This window comes from Falco peregrinus, chromosome Z, assembly GCF_023634155.1.
Source record: "Falco peregrinus isolate bFalPer1 chromosome Z, bFalPer1.pri, whole genome shotgun sequence".
In the NCBI taxonomy this organism is placed as follows: domain Eukaryota; kingdom Metazoa; phylum Chordata; class Aves; order Falconiformes; family Falconidae; genus Falco; species Falco peregrinus.
In genome coordinates, this window is record NC_073739.1 from 81,421,197 (window position 1) to 81,445,212 (window position 24,016).

At 44.8% G+C, this 24,016-nt stretch overlaps 1 protein-coding gene across 1 annotated transcript; it reads right to left on the reverse strand.

Moving 5' to 3' along the window:
• Positions 1–660: 660 nt before the first annotated feature.
• LOC129782815 (uncharacterized protein DDB_G0283697-like) lies at positions 661–18,173 on the reverse strand. Its single transcript, XM_055791699.1, has 3 exons — positions 17,398–18,173; positions 1,785–1,899; positions 661–751 (listed from the first exon to the last, which is right to left on the reverse strand). The coding sequence occupies exons 1-3, from the start codon at positions 17,774–17,776 to the stop codon at positions 661–663; spliced, it is 585 nt and encodes a 194-aa protein (XP_055647674.1). The 5' UTR covers positions 17,777–18,173.
• Between the last annotated feature and the right edge of the window lie 5,843 nt (positions 18,174–24,016).

A 24,016-nucleotide genomic window follows, 5' to 3' on the forward strand; every position in this document is an offset into this window, starting at 1 on the left:
GTGGTGAGTCCAGGAGGAAAGAGCAGGCATTAACCAGAGTGCCAGCAAAGATGACTTGTACAACCGGTAGCTCTATTATGGGGATCTCTTGACTTCTTCTCTAAAGGGCATACAGTTTGGGTTTAGTTTGTTGTTGGGTTTTGGGTTTGGTTTTTTTTTGAAGATAATATCTGGATTCTTTCCATAGCCACGTTCAGCAGAGCGCTTTCACAATGAAATGGCTCCTCATAAATGCTGACCACAAGAAAACTCCCTGGAAAACGGGTTCTGCTTTGATGGTTTGGCCAAATACTAGGAGACAGGTTTGGGTGTTGGAAGCCTTCTCCCAAAGAGCTGCTGCTGCTGCTCCCAGCTCTGCCACTGACCTGCGATGGGACTATGTCAACCTTTCACCTCCCTGCCTCAGTTTCCCTCTCTGATAAATCAAGAGAAATGGTATTTTGCTTTCTAAGTTCACTGGGATATCTGGATGAAAATCACAGAACAGAGACAAAGCATTTTGTATGGATATATAATATACAATCAGCAGGTTCTCCCTGGTGTTTCTAGGGATGCTGGGATAATAAAACTCCTTTGACTACCTCTGATTTCTGAATTTCAAATATGGCAAACAGGGCTGGAATTTCATGTATTTTCTTTACCATTCCCATATCATTTTCTTTACAGACTCTCATGTTTGAGTTGCTTCACTGGGAAGAGAAGCTCTTTTGAGGGTAAAATATAAAATAGCTGCAGGTACCTCTTGTCGGTGCTGTAGAAATGGAGAAAATGTGAAGTTACCGTGTGACATTAGCACAGGATTAGTAATTCTGAAACACATTTTCAAGAAAACCAAAACAACAAGAACACTGAAAAACAGAGACACGCAGCCTCTCTTGGACCCCGTGGGGAAGGGATTTCTGCTTTATTTTAGGGCAGTTGTCTGGCTACAGGGAAGTTACTACATGCAGAGCTGGAACTTTGTTAAAAGTCACCTTGCTTTCGTGGGAGCTGAGCACCTGCTGGCCCTGATGCTTGCTTTAAAAATAATAATAATAATACTATTGAGAGAGTCAAAAGCCTCGTAGTAGGTTCTTAAATGATAAAATATGGTTTCCACTGAGTTCAATGCAGTGGTAAGAATGGAGAGGTTGCATCCAGAAGGTGACATTGGCATCAGCTGGAGGAAGAGAGAACAGTGCCACCACAGCAATGTGCAGCCACAGCGGCGTGTGCACAGGCGTGCAGCAGATAGGATGGAAACCGGCTAAATTAGGAATCCGCTTAAATTCTCCCATTTCTGCTTGCCTCAGATTTCCTATGGCTGAGTGTGGGTGGTTACCCATCAACAACGTTACTTCAAACCCACTGAGTTACTCTTCAGAAACATTCAAGGACACTTATCTCTGTGCCTGAGTTAGCTTGGAGACCTCAGTGGGATTTAGGCAGACAAACATGGCCCATCATGCCCACTCCAGCAAGCGATGAATATTCTCAGCTCCTAAATTAGGAGCTCCTAATTTAAGCTTTAAGAAAAGCAAGTATCCCCACACCTGGCAAGTGCAAGCCTTATGTAATACGGATCTGAGCACACATTCCCACCTACAGAAAGGAATGCAGGTTTGCAAAGGGATCTGGTAAGAAATACGCGACTGCAAAAATTCAGATTTCCCTGGTGATCCTGAAATACTTTTCTAGACTTATTCCCTGCGCGTCCATCAGCACGATATTACATTTCATCAAAACGCAATAAAAGTTATGGAAAAACAGGCCTCAAAGATACAGATTTCCTTCCAGATACTCACTTGCTTGTGAGATGAATCTTGGGAGTAATCCCAAACTCTCCAAAGAGAGTAACAAAGACGTTTGCATCGGTTCCTGCTCCCCGGACATCTCCTGTCACCGTGATCACCTCGTAAACTGTGGAAGGAGAAAAGAAAAATCAGGACAACAGGAGAAATCCCTCACCCTATACATTATGGATCCAAGTCAGCCCCAAACTGGAGTTGAAACACAGTCCCCAGAGGCAGTTCTCTGCACCCACCACCGAAACAAGCCCATCTCTCAGACAGGAACCCAGCTGGCGAAAGTCATCACATCAACCTAAAGGTGCTGGAGACACTTTACATGGGCAGGGAGGGGTTGAGTTGGGATAGATTTTGCTGAAAACGAAACACTTTTCTGTGAACACATCGCTTCCCCTACCATGATGCATGGGCACGTATTACGTATAACAGATGAATTTATGTGGAGTGTTAGAGGAAAGCTGTTCAGCTATTTTTCATTTATGCACATGTCAACACAATGCACGCTTTCCTGTTTGCTCTGATAACATATTTGTATGAAGCTGAGAAATCGCTATAGCCAGAAAGTTTGCATTTCAGTTGTTCTGGAGAATTTACCAAAGACCAAGTGGTAAATCATGATGAGAAAAAGGTAGGAAAACACTTAAATAAGAGTCTCAAAGCTCTATAAATTTATCTTCCCAAGTACTAGATTCAGTAGCAACTTTACTACCACACACACACACATATACATATATATATATACCTATCTTTCTGGGAGACACACAAGTTAAAAAATAGCCTTTTACTCAAGTGGAGAACGACATGACAAGATCCAATGGCCAGAAGGTAGAGATGGATAGGTTCAAATTCTAGTCAGACACAAATTTCTTAAGCAGGATGATGAGTGAAGTTAGAACAGGACTTAAGGCTTGAAAGCAGGTTACCGTCCTGAAGGACATGCCTTGGTTGGCTCAGTACAAAAGGAATTGGAAGAAATGATAAAACTTTGCCTCTGGCCACACCAAGCGCCCTTACGGCCCCTTATGGCTTTAGACCACATGATGTTCATTAGCTAATAATGATGTTTCAGGCTCAGACCTATAAGCTGGAGGAAAAACTAAACTTTCATCATTTCATCTTGCACAGCCTGACTGTTAAGTATGTGATTTCTCAGAACTAACACTGTAAAAATGCCCTTCTTCATGGGGGCAGCAGAACTGATGTATTTTGTTAGCCCCCATCTTTTCCTTCACTACATCACATATATATTCAAAAGAGAAAAAAAATATATTGGCGCCGCTCTGAGCATCAAATGTTTTTCCCCCACTAACATGGAAAGCATCACTGAGAAGAAATTAAATCATCATTTTAACTCAAAAGCAGAGAGGCAGAGCGCTAGAGCAAAACCCAGACCACTCCTGTAAAACTGGTTAGAAACTACTCCTTGTTTCCAGCGGCTCTATTGCACAGAGACAGAATAAAAATACCATAATATTTTCCTAACCTCATCTTTCCACGAATGTAAATAGGACAGAAAGGGATCATTACTAATATATACAGTAAGTTATGAGCTGTGCTGGGATAAATTTTAAGAATCCCTTGGCTTGGTGTATTTCATTTACGGGCTGAAAGGAAGAGGAGGTTTCATTGAAAAAAAAAAAAAAAAAAAAAAAGGATCTGAAATCCACAGCTTGCACATGAGTAATATGTACGAACGAGCAGTGTTTGCATTTCACCTTCCTCCTGTTAGCGTCTACACATGCCAACGGGAGATATTTGGCATCGCGCGGCGAGACAGACGACATCCTCACATTAGCCATTAACAGGAGGAAGGCTCGTAATCCGCCCTGCCCCGGTGATTCACCACCCATTGCTTTGAAAACAGCAGGCTTACATCATGAAGTTATAATATTGCTGCACTTCTTTACAGCAACCTTCTAAGTCTGGCCATCTCAAAGCATACTGCAACTTACCTGCGCCGTGGAAGTACTTATCACCATCAGAGCACCCTATAGGCATTGCCAAAGCGGCAGTTACAGCTGAGCATCCTTCTGCAACTCTTATTAGGGGAAAAAGGGCTTTAATGCACTGTCCCCCCTCTCCCCACAGAGACTCAGATTTGGCCCCATCCCTGTTTTCAGGGGGTAAGGTCACAAGTTGTGCCCAGCTTTGTGCCCAGCTTTGTGCCAGCGGGCACATGGCTGAAGGCATTTTTCCTGTGAAAAGGGAAGGGAAGTCAGCACACCACTCTGTAAGTTCCCAGAGACCTTTCAGAAGTTCAGGTAGGTTTTCTAGTGAGGTTTTTTTATTAGTGCTGGAGAAATGGTAGGAGTTAGATGTGGCAGGCATCCTGTCACATTATGTCTGCCCATGTTACAGCAAGTGAAATCCATTCCTGAGCCGCTCTGCTGCACCTCTGTGGGCATTGATGTCACCTCGTCTATACATCTAACCTTCATGTCCTCACAGAAGATGTAGGCCAGAACAATCTACTTCCACTTTTCAACTCCTAACAAATGAGATGATGGAATATGAGGAAATTGTCTAATACAACACCCTCAACAAGCCACAGTATTGCCCCCTTAAAAATCAAACCCCTTCTCTAATTCCCACAATGGCACTCTCATGGTTGCAAGAAAACACAAGCCATGAGTACATATAGATGTGGAGTTTAGGTTCACAACCCCAGATTCAGCCTCCACATGCCACAGCAGGCAGCACATGGAGGAGGAGTTTCTACTGGGACAGATGTGCCGAGCACTGCCCAGGTAGCATGCATCATTACTGAGCATACGCTGTGGTTAGCACCATTTTAATTAACTCTGCACAGAGGGACAAAAGGAGGGTCTAGGTTGGTGACAGCAGCATGTCACCACATTTGATGAGTGCCACAGTGCACCCCTGGAAGGGGAGAGTCCTGCCACCCCTTCTCCAGCACTACAGCTGTGCGGCCAGCTGTGCAAGTAAATGATGCCACATCTTTCCAGTGATGTCATGGACACAGGGCTCATGACTTCCTTTGCAGGAAGAAAAACGAAGTTAAATACTAATAGTGACACTAGCTCTTTCTGGAAAAGGCACCTGGAGAAAAACACAGCTTATTTAGCCTCTTCCTTCAGAGACATGAAAGTTCAGCGGTCTGGATCCAGGATTGTTTCCTTTCTTTGCACTTATTTTTGATCAACAACTGACAACTGATGGGTGTCATTGTTGCTGGGAGATTCTCTGCAGCTTGAGGACCCCAAGCATTTTGTACCCCAAGCCCCTTGTCTGGGGTGTGATTTAAGCATTTATGATTTAAGACACAAGAACTGTAGGATAGTGACATTTCTTAACTACTCCAGGGTTTGCTCCTGAATAATTGGATATGCTGTCTTGTAGAGAACAGGTCCACCCTTAGCAAATGCTAAGCACAAACTTCTTGTACTTTGTGATTTGGGACAATAAAGATGAATTAACTGAAAAGCTTGAAATTGGATTTCTGTGGAAGTCACATTTCTAACCAACAGTGGAACCTGGGTTCAGATCCCAGATCAATTTGCAAGTAGAAAAAGATCAATTTTGTTATTTCAGTGCCTCAGCTGTGAAGGGAAAAATTAAGAAAATACAAAAGTTAAATATCTCAAGTACCACATATGTTCCATCATGCAAGCTAGGTCTTCCCTTCCCACCAAATTCCTTCCTTTCCTTTTGGTTGGGCTCATAGTATTTCCAAATTTCTTCTCATTTTGAGTCCCTGGTTTTCAAACCCCTCTCTCCATCACTCAAGAGATCTGAATCGCCTACTGAGGATCCACCTCCATCACCGCTGTTAATATTCTCAGATCATGGGTGTTAATGTTTACCAAAGATTTGCCTCTGTGGTGTGAAGATGCCAGCCCTTAAAACCCCTCCACTGGCGGAAAATATTTACCCAAATTCTCCAGAATCTCCCAAACCATTTTAAGAGGTGCTCTGTGTAAATAAGGTTGGGCATCTTTTTATTCACTTTTCTTATCCTCCACCTGCATCGGTTTCACATGGAATAGATGCCTATTACCAGGAAAAGTTAAAAGAAAAATAATCCATCCAATTTATTTCACCAAATGAAGGGTAAAAAACACTACCAACCAACCCACAACAAAACTGCAATATTTTTTTTGCAAAGTAATGAAACACAAAGGTTGCTGTTTTCCCATCCCTTGACATTCATGCACGTAGTCAGTTTAAGATTTCTTTTGGGGCTGTTGCTTGGTCTGACAGCTAAAGATAAATTATAGCCAAGTTTTTCAGGATAGTATGAGGTTTTGGTATATCACTTCAGGTTTGGCCGTATCATACTATTGAGTCTCCTCCTCAACAGAAGCAGTCACCGAATGCAAATACTGAGAGCATCCACAGGGATTTTATGGCTACCCTTGGCGTTTCCAAGTGCATTTACAAAGCGTCCCTCCCTCCCTTAATAATTTATGGGATGTCAGTATGCAGTGGCTCTGCTTTTAGCTGTCTGACATCTTTGAGAGTTATAGTGGGGAACCTTTAAGCTCCTCGAAGAGATGTGCTCTCAAAGTGGAATGGGGGGGGGGGGCGGGGGGAGGGGCTCATTCAACCCCACTGACATCTCCACAGCCAGCTGAGAGACCAGTCCTAAGCCGACACTGCAATGTCTTACCAGCTGCATACCTCAAGAGTTTCTGATCTTCCTGTTTCAGTCAGCACAATTTGAAACATGAACTTTCTTCAGAGTTTTGCAACAACTTTTGGCTTCCATCACATGAAAAACAACTCATTTATATGTATTCCTCTGGCCTTATACATTGAGATGTGCTTTAGCAGAGGTCTCTTACCTTCCTCATGGATGGCTAGCTTTGCACCCACCATATTCCTAGTTCTTTCTTGATCAAACATAACCAACAATGACACTCCCCTGTCCCTGTGTCACATACTGGCATCGGTCATCCGCCTCCCTTCAAACTTCACCCAAGCTGGTGTTTGGTCAGGTCATTAAGTCTGCAAGATGTTCCTGCCCACCCGTGCTACTCCTCAATGCTTCTCTTACCAGGGTTGGCTGAGTTCATCACGCACCATGGGTAGAAGAGCCCCAAAGAAAGGTTACAAAAGCAAAAGGGAGAGTACTGGATCCCAGTTTGAACACCATCCTGCTACATGGGCCACTGCTCACAGGAAGACACCTACATTTAGGTGCTTTTAGTTGGCAAACCATCTCACACCCGAGGTCAAGGTAAGTCTATTCCAAGTGCCCAGAACATGGCCAAGTTACGGTGATCTACAGTGTTAGTATGGGAACGCGTGACTTCCAGGCTGGTTTCCAAACCTTGCTTTTTTCCCCACTGGGCTAGGCAGGCAATACAAAGCTTGTAATACAGCCACTGATACAGACTCTTCTGTTCCAAATATTATCTCAATCAAGTGGAATTTGATTCACTTATGTCATCCGGTAGATATTGAATCCCCAGCTGACTCCACTGTTCAGCTATCCGGCACAAAGACTGGAAACCGGTGGAAGTTTCAGCAAGCTAAACAGAACTGATTTTGCTACAGACTGCAAACATATTATCGCTTTTCAGGGGCATGTACAAGGTCAGTAAAGGAAACAATAGATGCCAGATTCTTTGCTGAAAATAAGCGTTCAAAAATGGTCATTTCAAGCACAAGGTAGAGATAGCATAAAATCAGGATCAAGCTACGTTGCAACATCACAGGAAGAACTTACAGCCATCTCCCTGTCTTGCAGAAAGAGCTGATAGTATAAACCCATCCATTCGATGGCCGTGGTAGAGAAATACTCACTTCAAAATGGTTGCTGAGATTATTGTAAAGCTGTAAACACTGAGAAGCGGAGACAGAGATCCTCTAGCTAACAGCATGCAAAATTCCCTTAGCTCCACAAGGAAGGAATATCTTCAGGGCAGAAGAGTGCTTTGGCTGACAAGTTCAGGTTTTTCTGACTCCAACAACATGGGACTGCTTAGTGCTAATTACGGCATTGACTGCAGATCCCTGCAGGTCACGTTCTCATACGGCGAATACGGGGAACTGGGATGGAGCTCATGACGATGTCTAACTGTTGTCTAGCAAGAGTGGCCCTTGGTAGAAAAAAATTAAGGGTTATACCACAAGAATGGTTAAAGAGGTGGGATAAGACAGCAAAGCTAGTGAGGACTCATCAAAGAGTTTGGGTAAGGAAGAGGGAAAGCAGAAATAAGAGCTGAGCCGTGCTGTGAGCATGGGCAGGGAAACAGAGGGGCTGAAAGCTCCAGGGTGGCTGCAGACGTGGAACATCCGAGCATGGACAGAAGCACCCACATCCTGGAGGCAGCCTGCCACCCTCCAGCATCTCTGTCTTTTACCCCACTCTAAGCTGATCTACCGCATACCACCATACACCACACCAATGGCAAACCTCACCTTCCTCATCCCTGCCTGCTTTCTCAAAATCTGCAAACCCATGCCCCCAGGCCGCACCGCACAAGGTGAGCAAGAACTAAACCCTCTTCCACCAAAGCAGTGCAAACAGCCAGCAAGATGCCGTCCTCGCCTCCCAAACCAATACACACTGCTCTGAAGCCATGGCTGTCAGAGCCACCTTCAGATGCATCTGTTTAGTGGGATGCAAGTAGCTCATCAGCGGTAATGGTTGTTTGCACTTCACCATATTTCCAGTTGGGAATTCACTGATTATTCTCAATATTCACTTAATGTTGATTCATGCAAAGCACAGATCACTCTGGCTCCTACTGAAGCACTTCAGCATATGTTTGTCTTGGAGCACCTGAAGAGTACCTTGACATTTATGCAAAATACTTGGAAGGTTTTAAGGGCCTGCGCTGACTGTTACAGGTTATATTTGCCAAAATGATGCTCTGTGCACACACACACAAAGGTTAAATATTTATTATAGTCACAGTTTTATCGGGACCATCCTTTACCTACCGGGAAGATGGGCCTTTGAAATCACCATTTGTTTGTTTTTATCAAGCCACGATTTGGGCAATAATCTCCTGTCATGCACAAAATGAGTCAAATTCTTCTCTCATTCATTCTGGGGCAAATCCTGACTAACTCCGTTGACTTGAGCACAATGACTTTGGATTCGTATTGGCAAAACTGTGAACAGATTTGGGCCTCACACACTATGAGAGATTGCTTGCTCTTTATACGCTTTAGCAAAAGCAGCTTTCGAGTCCAGCATGGATGCCAAATTAATTATTCAAAGCAAAAGAGAAGGATTTTTCCATGAATATTTGGACCGGTTGCACACTGTTATCCATTTTGCTAGTCATAGATTATACGAAGAATTGCAGAAATAATAGACTCTTGCATTTTGAGACACTTCACAGACATGAATTAGGGAAGTTTCCTGCAAGTCCACCACTGTTACACACAAACAGCATTTTATCTTGAGCTCTGAAACATCATTTGTCTCTTAAAATATAAATCTAAAGCATACTGTCCCGCCTGTTCCCACAGGCAAAGTAGTTGCAGTATGGAGTTTGTTTTACTTCATCAGCTATTGCAAAATCAACATTTCATTGCCATGCACTGTAGGAAGCCAAACTCTATTCATCTGGTGCTCCAGATATCACTTAAAAGAGCTTTAGCCTTAGCACCACCAGAAAAAAAAAATAAAAAAAATATCTTAGTTCTTTGCTGGAACAGCAAAGTAGAATTAGCTTAGCAATCCACATCTTTGTTATTCGAGTTTAAATTGCAGCTGGAGGAAAACGCTGTGCCTCAGGGGAGAGAAACATTTGCAAGAAAAACCTGTTCCATTTCTTTCATTATCTTTCAGAAACAAGGAGGGCCTGCCAGAACACGGGTGTCTGAATCACAACTGTGGGCAAGAACATTAGACATCGCTGTCCAACGCGAAGGGTATAACACAGCCTGGGTAAAATAGGATATTGATTTTACCTGCGGCACTGAGCAAAGTCGGTGGCAGAGCAATGTGTCTGCAGAAGGCAACTGGAAGTAATTCCCTGCTAGCATGTCACCGGATTCAAACAAGAGCCCCACTTTCTTCTAGCTTTCCGGGCAGCACGATAACCAAGACCAAGGAGAGATGCTGCCCTTGCTGCCAGCCCTGACCCCGGTACCCAAGCAGAAAGAAGAGCAATTTCACCAAAAATCACTTTTTTTGCTGACCTACTAGTATCCTTGGAATGGAGGCACTGCACATGTTGGATGCTGGATGTTCTCTGACATGAACAAGGGAAGACATTCCTCACAGTTTGTTTCTGGGGAACGGCGGAGTTGTTTTTGCAGGGGAAAACACTCCAAAAACAACGTTTCAAAACCTCTTGGCCTGAGGCAATGAATCCAGCAGAACTGTGTTCAGGAGTCAACAGCTGGCTGAGCCACAGGCAGGCAAGGACCACGAGCAGGGACGGTCACCCCACGGCAGGCACAGCCCCCGCACGCCGGGGGGTGACACTGCTCCCCAGCAGCTCTCAGCTGAGGAACCGCTTGTTCCCCAGAGCCGATTCCCAGCTGCGTTTCAGGTTGACGCTTGGCCAGGGCAGGGACTGATGCCTGGCAGAAGCTTGTTATAAATATAAATAGCGTATTACCTGTATTTACACACTTGGTTAGGTGTCATTATGAATTAATCATAACACCCCAAGTTAATCATTCATGACGGACAGTTACTGCTACCCAAATTGCACCTTTAAAAAGATTTAAAAAAAAAAAATTGATATTATGACCTTCCCACCTCCTCCTTCATTACAAATATCTCCTGATTAACACTTACAGCTCACAGAGCAAGGCTGATAAATATATTACACTAGAGATGTCTATAAATTGGAGGACACCAAACTGATGTGGAAAAATATAGCAGATCTGAACATCGGGGGGGGTGAAGTGCTGAAAACACCAAGAGCTTCCAACAGCCCGATCCAATTACAGCAACAACAAACTACTATATTTTGATATGTGTCCAGTGAGTCTTGTAGCGCATGTAAATCCAACAAAAGCCACAATTATTATTTTCAGTCTGGTTTTAAGTGTTGCCACTCAGGTGTTCATAACATTGTGTAGCACAGCAATGTCCAGCAAGGAAGAAAAACCCCTCTGACCATGCACGGGAAATATCTGTACCCACAAGGCACTGACAATAAACACTTAGAGCAGCGATAGTCAGCCGAGAGAAGGTTTTAACCAGAATAAAAGTATGTTGTGAATCTGGAAGTTACAACCTGGTTGCATCCCTAACAGCTGACGCAGAAACCCTCAATAAATCACAGCATCCCAGCAGCCACCAGAGGCTCTTGACTGACACCAGCCCACCACGAGCCTCCGCTTTCCTGGGGATCAGGTGGAGCAACCACTTCAACTGAGGCTGTGGGGATTGACCTAAACTGGAATAAAAAAAAAACCAAACTGTTTTGCCCTCTTTGTGCTTAGACCCTTATAGCTCAGTATGATTTTCTGTCCAGCCTGTCTGTCCAGACAGAGGCAATTCTGCTGTTTCAATGCCACAGTATTCAGATATCAGTCCAAATACACAGAGACAGGATAATAAACAGCTTCAGGGAGAGCCTGGAAGATGCGTATTTAACTAAGTGCAAATGGGAACAAAATTCATGATCCTTAAAATATCAATGCAGTCTTGAAACTGGGAATTTGATGCACCAGTGGAGGAAACTGCTGTACCTGTGAGCAAAAGCAGCTCCTCAGTTTGCTTTCTGGACAAACAGAATGAAAAACTACCCAGGCAAATATTGGATTTTCCGAAAACACAGGAATCTCAGTTAGTTTCTTAAGGGTTAAAAAGAAAGAGTAAAAATCCCCACATCTTGTTGAATTATTCCAGTATCATCAATTTCTAGTCCTGCATCCTCTAAAGGCCACACCTTGGATGCTTTGGATCATTGGATGCAGCCTGAAGGAACACATGGGCTGGGGAGGAAAGACATCTAGAATTGAATCTATTGATCTGCATTTAACACCTGCTTCTCAGTGAAATCTTGTTCAGTTTCTCTTCAGGAACTTTCAGCTACTAGAAGATATTAAAAATAATGTATTTATTAGAAAATAAAAATAAAATAAAAATATTTTAAAAGCCCTAAACCAAACATTCCATCTAAAAAGTAGCCACAGGCAACTAAGGACATAAAACTGAACTTGTCATTCCATTCAGATTATTTTGGGTGCGAGGAGAGCAGCAGCGCTGCAAAACCGCTGCCCCCAGGGCCGTGGGATTTACAGGCGCCAGCCCCACACCAGCTGTGCCCCACGTTCGCCAGCCTGGCACCCACAGCTCTGCCGCGGTGGTGGTTTTGGTGCTTCCAGCTGGGCTGAGCCACCCCAAATGGCTCATCTGTGCCTAACAGGGATGGTTCCTGCATATGCTTGGGGCTGCCGGGTGGCGCACAGGGAGACGTGGGGGGTACGCCAGTGGTTGGTCCCCCCCCAGCCCTTCCTGTGCCTGCGCTTGCTGAGCACAGACCTGCAAACAACGGGACATCTGCAAGGACATGAACCTTCAGGTGCCAAGTGCTTGCTCCGAAAGGTTTATTTGCACTCATCTGCTTTCCTCATTTGCACTTTACAATACCGATTTTCCTTTCCAGTAACGAGTGGCAGCCCTGCTGCAGGTTGATGGGCGATCACAGAGGATGAAGAGCTTCTCTGATTCCTTTCAAAGCCCCATCCACAGCATTTTAATCACTCATTTCCAATTCATGAGACCCTGTTTCAGCATGACACCTCCAGGCAAATTTAACTCACCAGTGGAACCACACAGGTGTGTAGTGTGGGGGGGTGTCTAACAGCCAGACACAAAGATTTTTTTGGTGTCTACATAAAAATATTAGCAAGCGCTCCTGCCACTTAACATTTTAATCTCACAGCTGCTTTAGTATTGGCTTATACTCTCACACAAACTGATAGTTCTTGGGTATGCTCTTCTAAAAGTCATCTAAACTTTTCAAAGTTTGTACTTCACCTGGTCATTGCTAACTATGGAAAATGCTGAGATGCAAGTAGGTGAGATCCATCACACCTCCAAGGCAGGCACGGTACCACCTTCTCTTGCTAACACATTTTGCCTGTCTCAACAGATCACAAGACATAAAACCACTGCTGGTACAAAACTCTTCTCTAAATGTTTTATGCTTAAAACCCAAGCTCATTTTAGTGATGAGGACAAAAAAAAATTTTAAAAAAAAAAACTGTCTTCCAAAGAGGAGTCCTTGTTCATTCTGATTTGAAATATTAATCAAAGCTTCAGTTTGAGAAGATCAGTGGGTGCAGGGTGTAGATGAGATGATTTTGCAACTGATGATCATCTATCATAGAAGTAGGTGATACATCTCTCCAGTTCTGTATATAGCACAGGGAGAGAGCTGGCGACCACACAGCACTTGCTCTTCTCCTCCATTCCACTGCTAAACTACATTAAACAGAACTTAGCAATAAACCCAGCATGTCCTGGATGCTTTTTCTGTGTAATCCTTTGTTGCAGTCCTTAAAGGAACATGATGGGATAAATGGGACACAACAAAACGGATGGCACACATCAAAAGAAATTATGAGCTTTTGTATCTATTTATGAAGCAACCGTGGCCATTTCCCCCCACCCATCACCACTGGAGACAACATGTTAACAAAACCATGCATTTCCTGAGCAGCTTTCTTTATTTTTTACTTATTGGCACTGCCAAGACCACTGAAGTCCAGCTTCTCCCGCCGTGCAATGCAGACAAACCAGCGGTGTGGCATACAAAGTGCTCAGCATCTGTCCCTGGAGGAGATGACTGCAGCCCCAAAGCACTCATCTCCTGGGAGCTAATCCAAGCTCTGTTCCCTCGCGTGGGAGTGTACATTTCCCCATGGACCTCTGTGGCATCTTTCTCATCATGAGTCACCTAAGCCTTCCTAGCCACCTACTGTCACACCAACCTGCCCTTTATAGGATTGCATGTATGGAAGTGCCTTGTCCTTCATCCTCTGTGAAACAGCCCTGGGAACCTTGGCCTTGGAGATGGTGACCAAGCAAGCATAATGCAGCAGGTCTGGATACATAGAATCATTTAGGTAGAAAAAGTTCTTTCCATGCTACAGCAAAACTTGCAAGAAACAAGGAGAACCCACTAGAAGATTTGTTTCCCTTTAAAGGAAAGATACCCACTTCGTATCCAGATCTGAAACTTGCCAGGAAAAACACAAGGGGGGAAAAAAGAAAAAATATTTTATCATCAATAGGATGCCAAAAAATTGTTTTCCTCTGAAATGAGATACACCTCTTGGTGAGCTACAGCTATATAGAGGGATGCCTCAAGGTCTCCTGAGTCAGCAGCACCTTGCTGTGGCACAGTACAGCCAGGAGCTTTTCAGTGTCTCAGGGCTGAGGTCAGCAAGCCAGCAGCTACTGGCTCAGCCAGAGGGAAGACTCTGTTAATGGCATAAAAACCAGTTTGGAGGAAAAAACATTTTCTTTCCTCCTACCAGCCCAGAAGGGGTTGGCAGAAGTGATCCACAAAACAAATAGTGGCACTTGGTCCCTTTGTTCATGGTCCTCTGACCCCAAACCTGAGCGGCAGGACAAGTTACTGTGACAGTCTCCCTCTTCCTTACTGCAGACAAAATCTGAGGTAACAAGAGCAAGGTAGGGTGAAAGAAAGAGATGGAGCTCCTGCAAAGGGTTGGTCTCAGGTCTCAGACACCCACTCCGAACCTCAGGTAGCTGGTACCTATAGAAGATTTAATAGCGGTTTAGGCAGCCAGGGTGCTATATGAACAGTCTCTGGATACCTACTGCCCTTTAAATCCCCCAATCCCACCAGTGACGTTTACACGATGCAGCATGCCCTCTTTGCACTATTATTGGCGATTCAAGATCAATAGACTCGTAGACTGGTTTGGGTGGGAAGGGATCATCAAAGATCACCTAGTCCAACCCCCTGCCATGGGCAGGGACATCTCTTACTAGACCAGGTTGCTCAAACCCCATCCTTGAACATTTCTAGGGACAAAACATCTACAAATCCTCTGGGCAACCTGTTCCAGTGCCTCACCACTTTCACAGTGAAGAATTTCTTCCTTATGACCAATCTAAACCAACTGCCTTTCAGTTAAAACCATTGATGCTTATGTCTCTACAGGCTTCGATAAAAAGCCTTTCTCCATATTTCTTGTAAGTCCCCTTTGAGTACCGAAAGGTTGTGATCAGGTGTCCCCACAGCCTTCCATACTGTACTGCAGAAGTAACTTTGCAAGCACTTATTAATAAATAACTAATCTCATTAACACCAGGATCACAGGAATGGTCAACAGCTGCAATTTAGTTAAAAACACCTGCTATCTCTGCTATAATTTTCTCAGATGCACTATCACCTAGTCACTCGATATCTGTTGTTTTCCTGTCCCCAGGAGCTGGATTTGCCTTGCTCCTCAGTCATCGATCAAACATGATGGGGGGATCCCTTCTCCTGCTTGCTAATGCAAGAAGATAAAGAGGACATCAGGTGACACAGGCACCACTGACTCCCTGTTTAGAAAACATCTACAACAGCTCTCTTTTCTTTTCACCACAAAAGGAATCACAACTTGTGGACCGAAATATATCCCTACTGAATATTCACCGGTACCAAAGGCAGCTGATGTCCCCAAATTTCCAGGAGGGTTTTTGCAGAGGTTACACGTTTCTCAAGAGCCTGACCAGCAACTGTCCCTTCACTCAACGGTCCTCTGGAAGAAAAGCAGCAGCGGCCTCTGACTAAGTCACACAAAGAGTCTGCTTTTTGGTATGAAATTAGGAAAGCTAGCAGCACGGTATGTGCAGAGGGGATAGCTGGAATGCAAGCAAGAGGATAGAGCAGTTAGAGTTTGCTCCTGACCTTTTGCTTCTTGTTGCCAAATAGCCCAGTAGCAGGTTTCCACTAGTAGAAAACTTTAGTGGCTCATTGATTGCATATGTCCTACCCAACAGCCTTGTCCTCCCCCTTGTCCTCCGCTTCCCCCCTCACATACACGTGCACTCACTTCCATAAAGACCTGGAAACTGGGAGTGCAAAATCCAGAACCAGCTCAAGGTGGGGAGTCCATGATCCAAGGGAGCAACCAATGGTTCACCCTTGGGACTTTTGGCCACACAACAAATTCCTTGGAGGTCCTGGGGTTGTCACAATAACAAGTGTTGCAGGTTTTGGACCAAATTTTTACATTTCTGATAGGGACTATGAGATTCAAGTCCCTGCTTAATTTGTTTCCCAGAGTTTCAACCACAAGCTATTACCTTCCCTGCAGAAATCGTTGACAAACTAAGCAGAAGATCATGGAGAGGTTATTAGAAACATTTGCTGAAACTTCTCTCTTTGAAAAGTGCAAGTTATTAATCCTCTACTGTAAGAAAATCGTAATATGAGGTGAGACAGCCTCTGTCCCCCTAAAGAGCTGTCATGAAGTAGGTTATGTGCATGACCTAAATGCAGTGTCTATGGGATGGCCTCACTTCTCCTCTGCTTCAGAGGAATTGAATCTTTTTTTTTTCCCCCCAGTACAGCCATACGGCACCATTACAAAAGTCATCAATTACAGCTAACCTATAGCCACACCACAAACATGAGATGCTTTACAAGATTCCTAAGGCACATTCAGTTCTCCAAATTGCCACATCAAAGATGTCTTATGACTATAATTGACGGGGAAACCACAGCACTGACAGTTTGCCTCGCCCCAGTCATGCCAAGATCCAGTCGCACAGGTCAGCTGGTGTCACCCCTCAGCAGTCCGTTACTGCTTCACTGCCCACCCAAGGAGACAACCTGGGTGTGCTTGGGAGCATCTTCATACCTATTGAGGGATTTTTCTTTTAATCGCGGAGTACACCATGGGTCTTCGGTGTTCACCTCGCAGTTTCCTCAATTCTCTGTCCCAGTGCTACAGGTTTGCTGGGGAAGGAGGGGGTTACTAGCTGCCACCCAGCAGATAAAATGCCAAAGTAGTCTTTTCCCACAAGCTGCCTAGATGTTGCCAGGCTGATGGCTGTGATCCTTCTCCAGACCACAGTCTTCTAACGAAACTCAGCGTATCATCTAAAACCTTACGCCCCTGCGCAGCTCGCCATGCACTAAAGTTCCCTGTGCATATAAAACGAGCAGAGTATTTATTTTACCAACACAGTATTGAGGTTTCTAGACAACCAGCAGTATTTCCCCAGCCTATTTGGTTACTGACAACATCCAGAGTAACGGTGTGCTGGACCTCCTGCTTCCACATCAATCCGAAGTGGTCCACTGCCTGCTCGTCCGATTGCTGACACTGCTGGCACGCTCCTGCTGCATATGCTTGAGCAGGGTTATGCATCTTTGCTATGTATTCTGCTTACACAAGGGGACTCTGCTGATTGCAGCTTCTGAACAGCACCACAATGCAAATATTAATTAGGAGAATGTAATTACAGCAGTACCATGCACACGGCAAAGCAACTTCTTAAACTGAACAGCTAATACAGGCACAATGTGTCACTGCCACCTAACACAGTAAAAAAGCTTATTTAATTAGAAATATTCCCCACATAGGAATGACTAGCGCCTGCTCCCCCAGGAAAGGTCCCGAGACGGGCATCTGCATGGCCAGCGGTGGCACTGACTGCCCAAGAGGGGAGATAAGAAATTATGGAGCTGACCTTTTTTCTTGTTGTACTCATCTTCTGCCGCGTTGGAGGAATCTGAATGATAGTCCCGTAGCTCCTGTTCATACATCTCCAAAAAATTATCGTCTGTCTTTCCTTTCTTGGACTTGTCACCTTTCTTCTTCTTCTTATCTTTGCTTTTTTTGCCTTTCTTCTTCTTTTTCTTCCTACGCTCGTAGTCATCCTCATCCTCACTGCTATGCTCTCTTCGCTTGTTTTTTTTCTTTTTCTTCACTTCTGGATCAATCTCTGAGTCCTCAGACTTTGATTTCTTCTTGCTTTTTTTCTCCTGGCTTTCATCTTCCCCACTTTCCTTAACCACCTCCTCTTCCTCCTCCTCTTCTACTTTTTTCTTTTTGTTCTTTTCACTCATGTCATTGTTTTTCACCCCTACTTTTTCTTTTTTAACGACACTCCGATTGCTTTAACCTCACTTCTGCCACCTACGCTGGCTCCTTTCCAATTGCCAAAGTCCTTCAGTCCTCCTCTCCCTGCCTAGGGCTGTGCTACCCTTGTTTCACGGTCTTCTTCCTCCCCACCAGCTCAGTGTAGGTATGTCCTGGAGTCCCTTGTCATTCCCAACCCACGGGTGCCAACAGCTCACCTCCTCCTGACTCCTTCTGCCTTCCTTCACCTCCTTGACGGAGGCATCTGCCTCTCCCTGTTGACTCTCCTGGTCTTTGGGTTTTCTTCTTTTCGTTGTTATTATTATTTATTCATCAGTCTGCGAGAAGAACTTTTTTTTCAGAGCTGCCTCAGCCCCCGCTCAGGGTCAGTTGACAATCTGGGTCTACAGTATCAGGACGTGCAAATCAAGGCTGTAGCCCCCAGGAAAATCAGTCAGATGAGGAGGGCACATTGTCGAGTCACTTCTTGTCCTCCACATGCCAGCTCAGGATGGGGCAAAACAGAGGCATTTGTCCTTATAACATGCAGCAGCTTCAGAAACCTCATGAAAAATTACTTAGTGCTATCCAGTCATGTGGTTATGAGACAGATGGGCAGGTGAAAAAGGAGACCCACCAAGCAACCATATCGCGTGGTCTGTATTTCCTCTCCATTATTCATGGTGACAGGATCACCTTACTGATAACGAAGGTCTCAATTTTACATGGATTTTTTTTTTTTTTACCAGAAAAAACAAACACCTCCAGGATCTCTGGAGACCTTCGTAGCATCAGCAACACACTCCTGTGTCCAGCTCCTGTGTCTGCGTTACTCTGTGGTAGCTCCAACCAAAAGAAAAAAAAAATGTGATGTTCAACAAATAAATACAACAGTGAGAAGAAGACACTGAATGAGCTTTACACAAGGTGCCCTTATAACAGCCCATCTTGGGCAACCAAAGAGGAATAAACCTTTTAGATTAATAACTGAGCACAAGCACAAATACACCCCTCTGACAGCTCTCATGGGCAAATATTGAAGTGAGATAGGTGGAGGACAGAGAAAACAAATGATGTGACATCACGGCTGGAAGGACACTGCAGCATCAAGCATGCCCAGCACCCTGCTTGAGGCCAGGAATGTCAGCAGGGGCTCACCTAACATCTAGTACACACAACAGGGGGTTCACTACCATGCCCAGAGGCAGGTATGCCAGCAGGAGGATGTAGGAAGGGAGTAAGGGTCCTTCATCCTCTCTCTTCCCACCTGAGTCACCATGGTCCAAGCCCCACGATGGTGTAAGTGCCCAGCCCCAGCTGTTCAGCCTGGGCTGGCACCCAGCCCTGCAGGGGCTCCAGGAGGTTCTCATGGCAGGTAGGGAAGGACAAAACACCATGAGACCAGGTCAATCTCAGCTGCAGTCAAGAGCTGGTGATTTATAGTCCAACTGAGAATGGGAAGAGAAAAGAAGAAAAATAGTCTCTTTCTTCAGAGGTGCTCTTATGGGTTTTATCATAGAAAATGAAGTTCAATTAAAAACTGTGATACAGAAAACCATACCAAGTTTTTCTGGCATAACTCAAGTGTACATAAACCAAGCAGGGCAGCCAGCCTGGCAGTAAATCACACTAATGGAGGAAGCGAGAGCTGAATTTATGGCAGGGCTGTGGGATGATGATACAGAGCCTCTTGCTACCACCCACCCTGCCTGTGGGATAACTCAGCCCACAGCTTCCTCAAATGGCAAATTAAGTGCGATTTGCTCGATGGCATGCTGCCCAAGTTAATGATACCATAAGTATTGGTAAGTCAGAGGGTTTGGCCACGCTAAGTCTTTAACACACACAATTTGAAACTCTTCCTAGATAAATCTGGAATTTCCAGGAGCTAGCCCGGAAGCAGGGGGATAGCATTGGCAATAGGTCATCAGGAACGCAAGGAACAGATATTTTGATGGCAGGTTACAAAGCCCGAGCAGGCTGGCAATGGCATTGCCCTGGGCAGGAGCGGATGGGGAGCATCAATCTCAGAGGATCCAGAGATGGTGGGATCTGTCCCACTCACCTGAGCACGTGTTTGGCACCAGTCTCCAACAATTTAATGTAAATAATCATTTTTTAAAAGCCCTTTATTTTTTATGGTCTGTGTTGCCAAATGGAAATCTTTCTACTAAGCATCATAAAGAGAATTATTCAGGGACAGTTTCCAAGTAGGTTAAAACACAGGTTCAGGATGGAAACAATAATGGCTTTTCCAAGGTCTTAAAATCATAAAGTAAAAAAAAAAAAAAGAATCACTGTCCTCCCCTATAATACAGCTCTCACTTACCAAAATGTTGGGACATTCGCACCACAGGACCCTCACCATGCCTGAAATTCTGAGTTTACTTTCAGGTCTTTATTTTCTGGGAAGCTGCAGAAAGGCACATAGTGCAGCTCTGCCCAGCACTTCCCAGAGTGGGCATAGGATGGTTGGCGCAGCTGGGCATGCTGCTCCAAAGGCACGGTCCAGGCACATGGATGCTGCCAGTCCCAAGGAGTTCAGGGATCCTGCAGAGATATTTGATGATGCAGCACATTTCTCCAGACAGATGCTTTGCAGCACAATATATTCATAACCATTACCTTTCGCCTCTCTGGGACAGCCAACCCACAGCAGAAATCACAGGCACAAACATTTCAGCTTAAAGCTGGGAGGTGGATTTCAGTTTTGGCCACAGAAAAGCCAGCATTTTCAACCAAAAAAAAAAGAAAAAAATTTCCTACAGAACAAAAACATGTCTTTGGAAAAAGAAAAATCATGGGATGTCTCAGAAAAGCAAAGCTTATATCTTTGTTATGCTTTCACAAGCTAAACGCTTCATCACACCGAGTCTCTGGGTGCTGCTGCTCCAAACAGCTCCAGCTCTATGCAGCAAAGTGCTGACAGCATCAGCCTCTAAGACCAAAAGGCAACATTACCGTTCCTCAGAACAAGCCATCCAGGTGCAGGATTGGTCCCTTCTAGCCTTAAAATAGTTTTCCTAATACCTGCTTACACCCAACCCCACAGAAAGTTACCTGCCTCTGACAGCAGAGCTGTTTGGGTAGAAGAAAAGCTTTTTCCCCTCTTCTTGCACTAGGAGATGCAGTTTTAGGATGCTCAGGATACCTCTGTGAACAGCCTCAGGCGGCCGCAGCCCCAGCAAGGGCTGAAGCCATGCTACATTTGCAGAAACACTGCAATTAAGGAGTCATGTGTCAGGAAGAATGATCTGAGGCACTAGAAGCACCAGTGGGACACCATGGCAGTTGCCCCAGTGAGAACCACCCCTCCAAGCCTTGTGCTCTACTTTCTCCTGGTGCAGCAGAGCAGGACCTCAGGTACAAGCCAGAAATAAATCACCCCTATCAAATAGGCTAAAATGATGGAGGAGAAAAGACATTTACCACATCTCATTCAAACTTTGCTCCATACGCTTCTTTTGTCTGTTGTTTTAGTTAAAAAGAAATGTGCCGAGAATGCTCCGGCTCGCTTTTGTTCTTTTCATGAGTAACAGCTGGGAGAAGAACAATGGGATTTATTGGTGCATAAAGAACTACCGGGAAAGCAACCAAGCAATTGGTGAGAACCGTTAGTTAAATCTGTCAACGGTATTTATATAGGTTTATATTCTTACCCTGCATTTAGCAAGAGATTCCCTCAAATCCTCCCTCCCCAAAAGACTCAGGCCAGAACCCAGCAAAGTGCCGTGAGCCCAGGGCGACTTCTTGAATTATAACAGATACGAAGTACAAGAGGTCAGAAATTGGGTCTTTGAGGTTATACGTCACCTGTAACCCTTTTTCCCCCCCGGTTAAAGCTAAAACCTGTCCAGTGCTTAACCTGGAATTATCCCTTTATTAGGTAATGAGGTTATTATCATTAATAATTGTTAGGTAAATATTAGGCAAGGTATAAAACCACCTTTTCTTTAGCTCATTCTCTTCTATATAGTTCCTATTTTGCACCTATTACCATGAAATCCAGATGTCTGGTACCCAGACACGGTGCAACACAGCTGACATCCCAAAGGAACATTTGCTCCAGTCCCCTTCCCAAGGCAGATGCAGCGGAGCCTCTTGTTTCACGAGAGATTATTTTTCAATACATGCTGCTCTGCACTTACGGTTAGAGGAGTCTGTCAAGCCCCATTGCACAGTCTGGGGGCAATTTAACGAAAAAGTTGGTGTCCGCACACATGGTCTGTATTGAGATGCTTCTTTTGGTGACCGACGCTCCCCTTGAGGGTAATGAACCTGGCTGTGGAGGACGTATGCAAGGCATAGGTCAGATACAGGCAACGCAGTTTTCCAGATGTTTGATGAACCAGATGGTTTAGCCTGCCTGCCCTACTGCTCTGGCTGGGGTATAATCCAGAGAAAAAAGGGTGTCCTTGAACTCTGGCTGGATCACTGGGGCTAGCAGTGGTTTGGGGGGTTGAAGCATGCAATGCCCTGCTCAGGGCACCTGCCAGCCCCAGCGGTATGGCCCCAGCTTTACTACTGCAGGATTTCATCTTTTTCTGTGTGCATATACTTGGAAGTAGGGCAGGATCTACCCCCATTTCTGGATAGTTTCTTGAAAATACTCCCTGTAGCCCAGAACACCATATCCTTACAATATATATACACACATAGTCCATCTCCTTCAGAAAATAAATGTATTTAATGTCACAGAAATAAATACCAAAGGATTCGTTTAATGGAGCCATTTCATTTCTCTCCCTTGCACATGAGTAATGCACAGGATTACACCAGGCTGGGCAGAGGAGGTGCTGGGGGAGCTGCTGCCGGTGCTGCAGCACCAGTCATTACAGATTTAATCAGACCTCACGGTGCCTACCAAGATCTTTGCTTTTTCTTCCAATCCCAGTCGGCTACTAATTATTTTATTATTATTATTTTTTAATTCCAATAACAAAATCTGCATCTGCATTGCAATTCCATCAGCCCGACAGCTCTAGACGCAGTTGGGAATACTGGGGTACAGAGTCCGATCCATCTCAAAAGACAAGCTGGAAAGGTTTTAATGGGCTTTACTGGGAGCTCGCTGCCTTCAAGCATATGGGCATAACGGCCTCTGCTGGTAAAATGGGGTGTAGCCAAGAGAAATATTTCCCTTGCAAAATTGCAGAGGGATGCTAAGTGCCCCACAGAGAGGAGCAGCAGCCCCTGGGAACTGCAGGCATCCATCAGCAGGGACAGGCTTGTAAACCCTGAACCCTCCAAAGCCTTGAAACAGCAGCTCTCACAGCCACCCCAAAGCCAGGACTGGGGAAACTGCTTTACTCAAGGTCGTGAGAAAAAGCCTTGAAATCAGGAACAAAGCGTGAGGCATCTTAACAGAATCTGCCTGAAAAAAACCAAAAGATACATGCAAGCTCTCTCAAGAACAAGTGCTTGAAGTTGGGGGTCTTACACCCTTGTCAAGCTAGGGATCATTGTGACTCTTCCAGGGTGCAGAATGAAGTCTCTCCCATTGCCTGGACAAGCAGACATCAGAGCATGGACACCACCAGCATCCCTGGCACCTCCTGGAGCTCACCTGCACCTCCCAGAGCGCAGCCAAGCAGGTGTCAAACATCACATATCCAGGTTCAGGTGCTGGGGGAGCTGCAGGAGCACAGAACTCGGTGTAAGTTCAACACCCAAGCGTTTCCCAGAGATTTTTACCCTGATGAGACTTCTGATTGAAATAAGGAGGTGCTGAAAGAGTGCAATGCCCTCACCTACTTTTCCCTGGGGCTTGTGGTACCTCTGATTTGAAGGCTCCTGCCAAACACGTAGGATCTGCTCCAGACACCCATCACTGGCAAGTTTTGCATGCAGTAATGCATTAAGGCTTATTCACAGCCATAAGCTGTTTTAAAAGCCACAAGCCTGGGAAGAAACAGCACCTTAAGGCTGCTGGTATAAAACAAAGCCCTTACAGGAACAAGTGTGTAGGTCTGGTGAAAGAGGTGCTCTTCTTTTTTATCAATTTAATTCACAATGTTTGAGCACTTTAAGAACTAATTAGCGACAACTAAAAATAAGCTGAACTGTGATTGTGTCCTTAGAAAGTCAAGCTGAGCCTACATGTACTCAGCAAATACAAGTTAAAAAAAAAATACAAAACCTCTATTTGTGGCTTTTTGCATAAGAAGAGGGGTCTCACAGCTAAGAAGACAAACTCTGTCACCAAAGGAGTTGTGCCACGTGGGGTT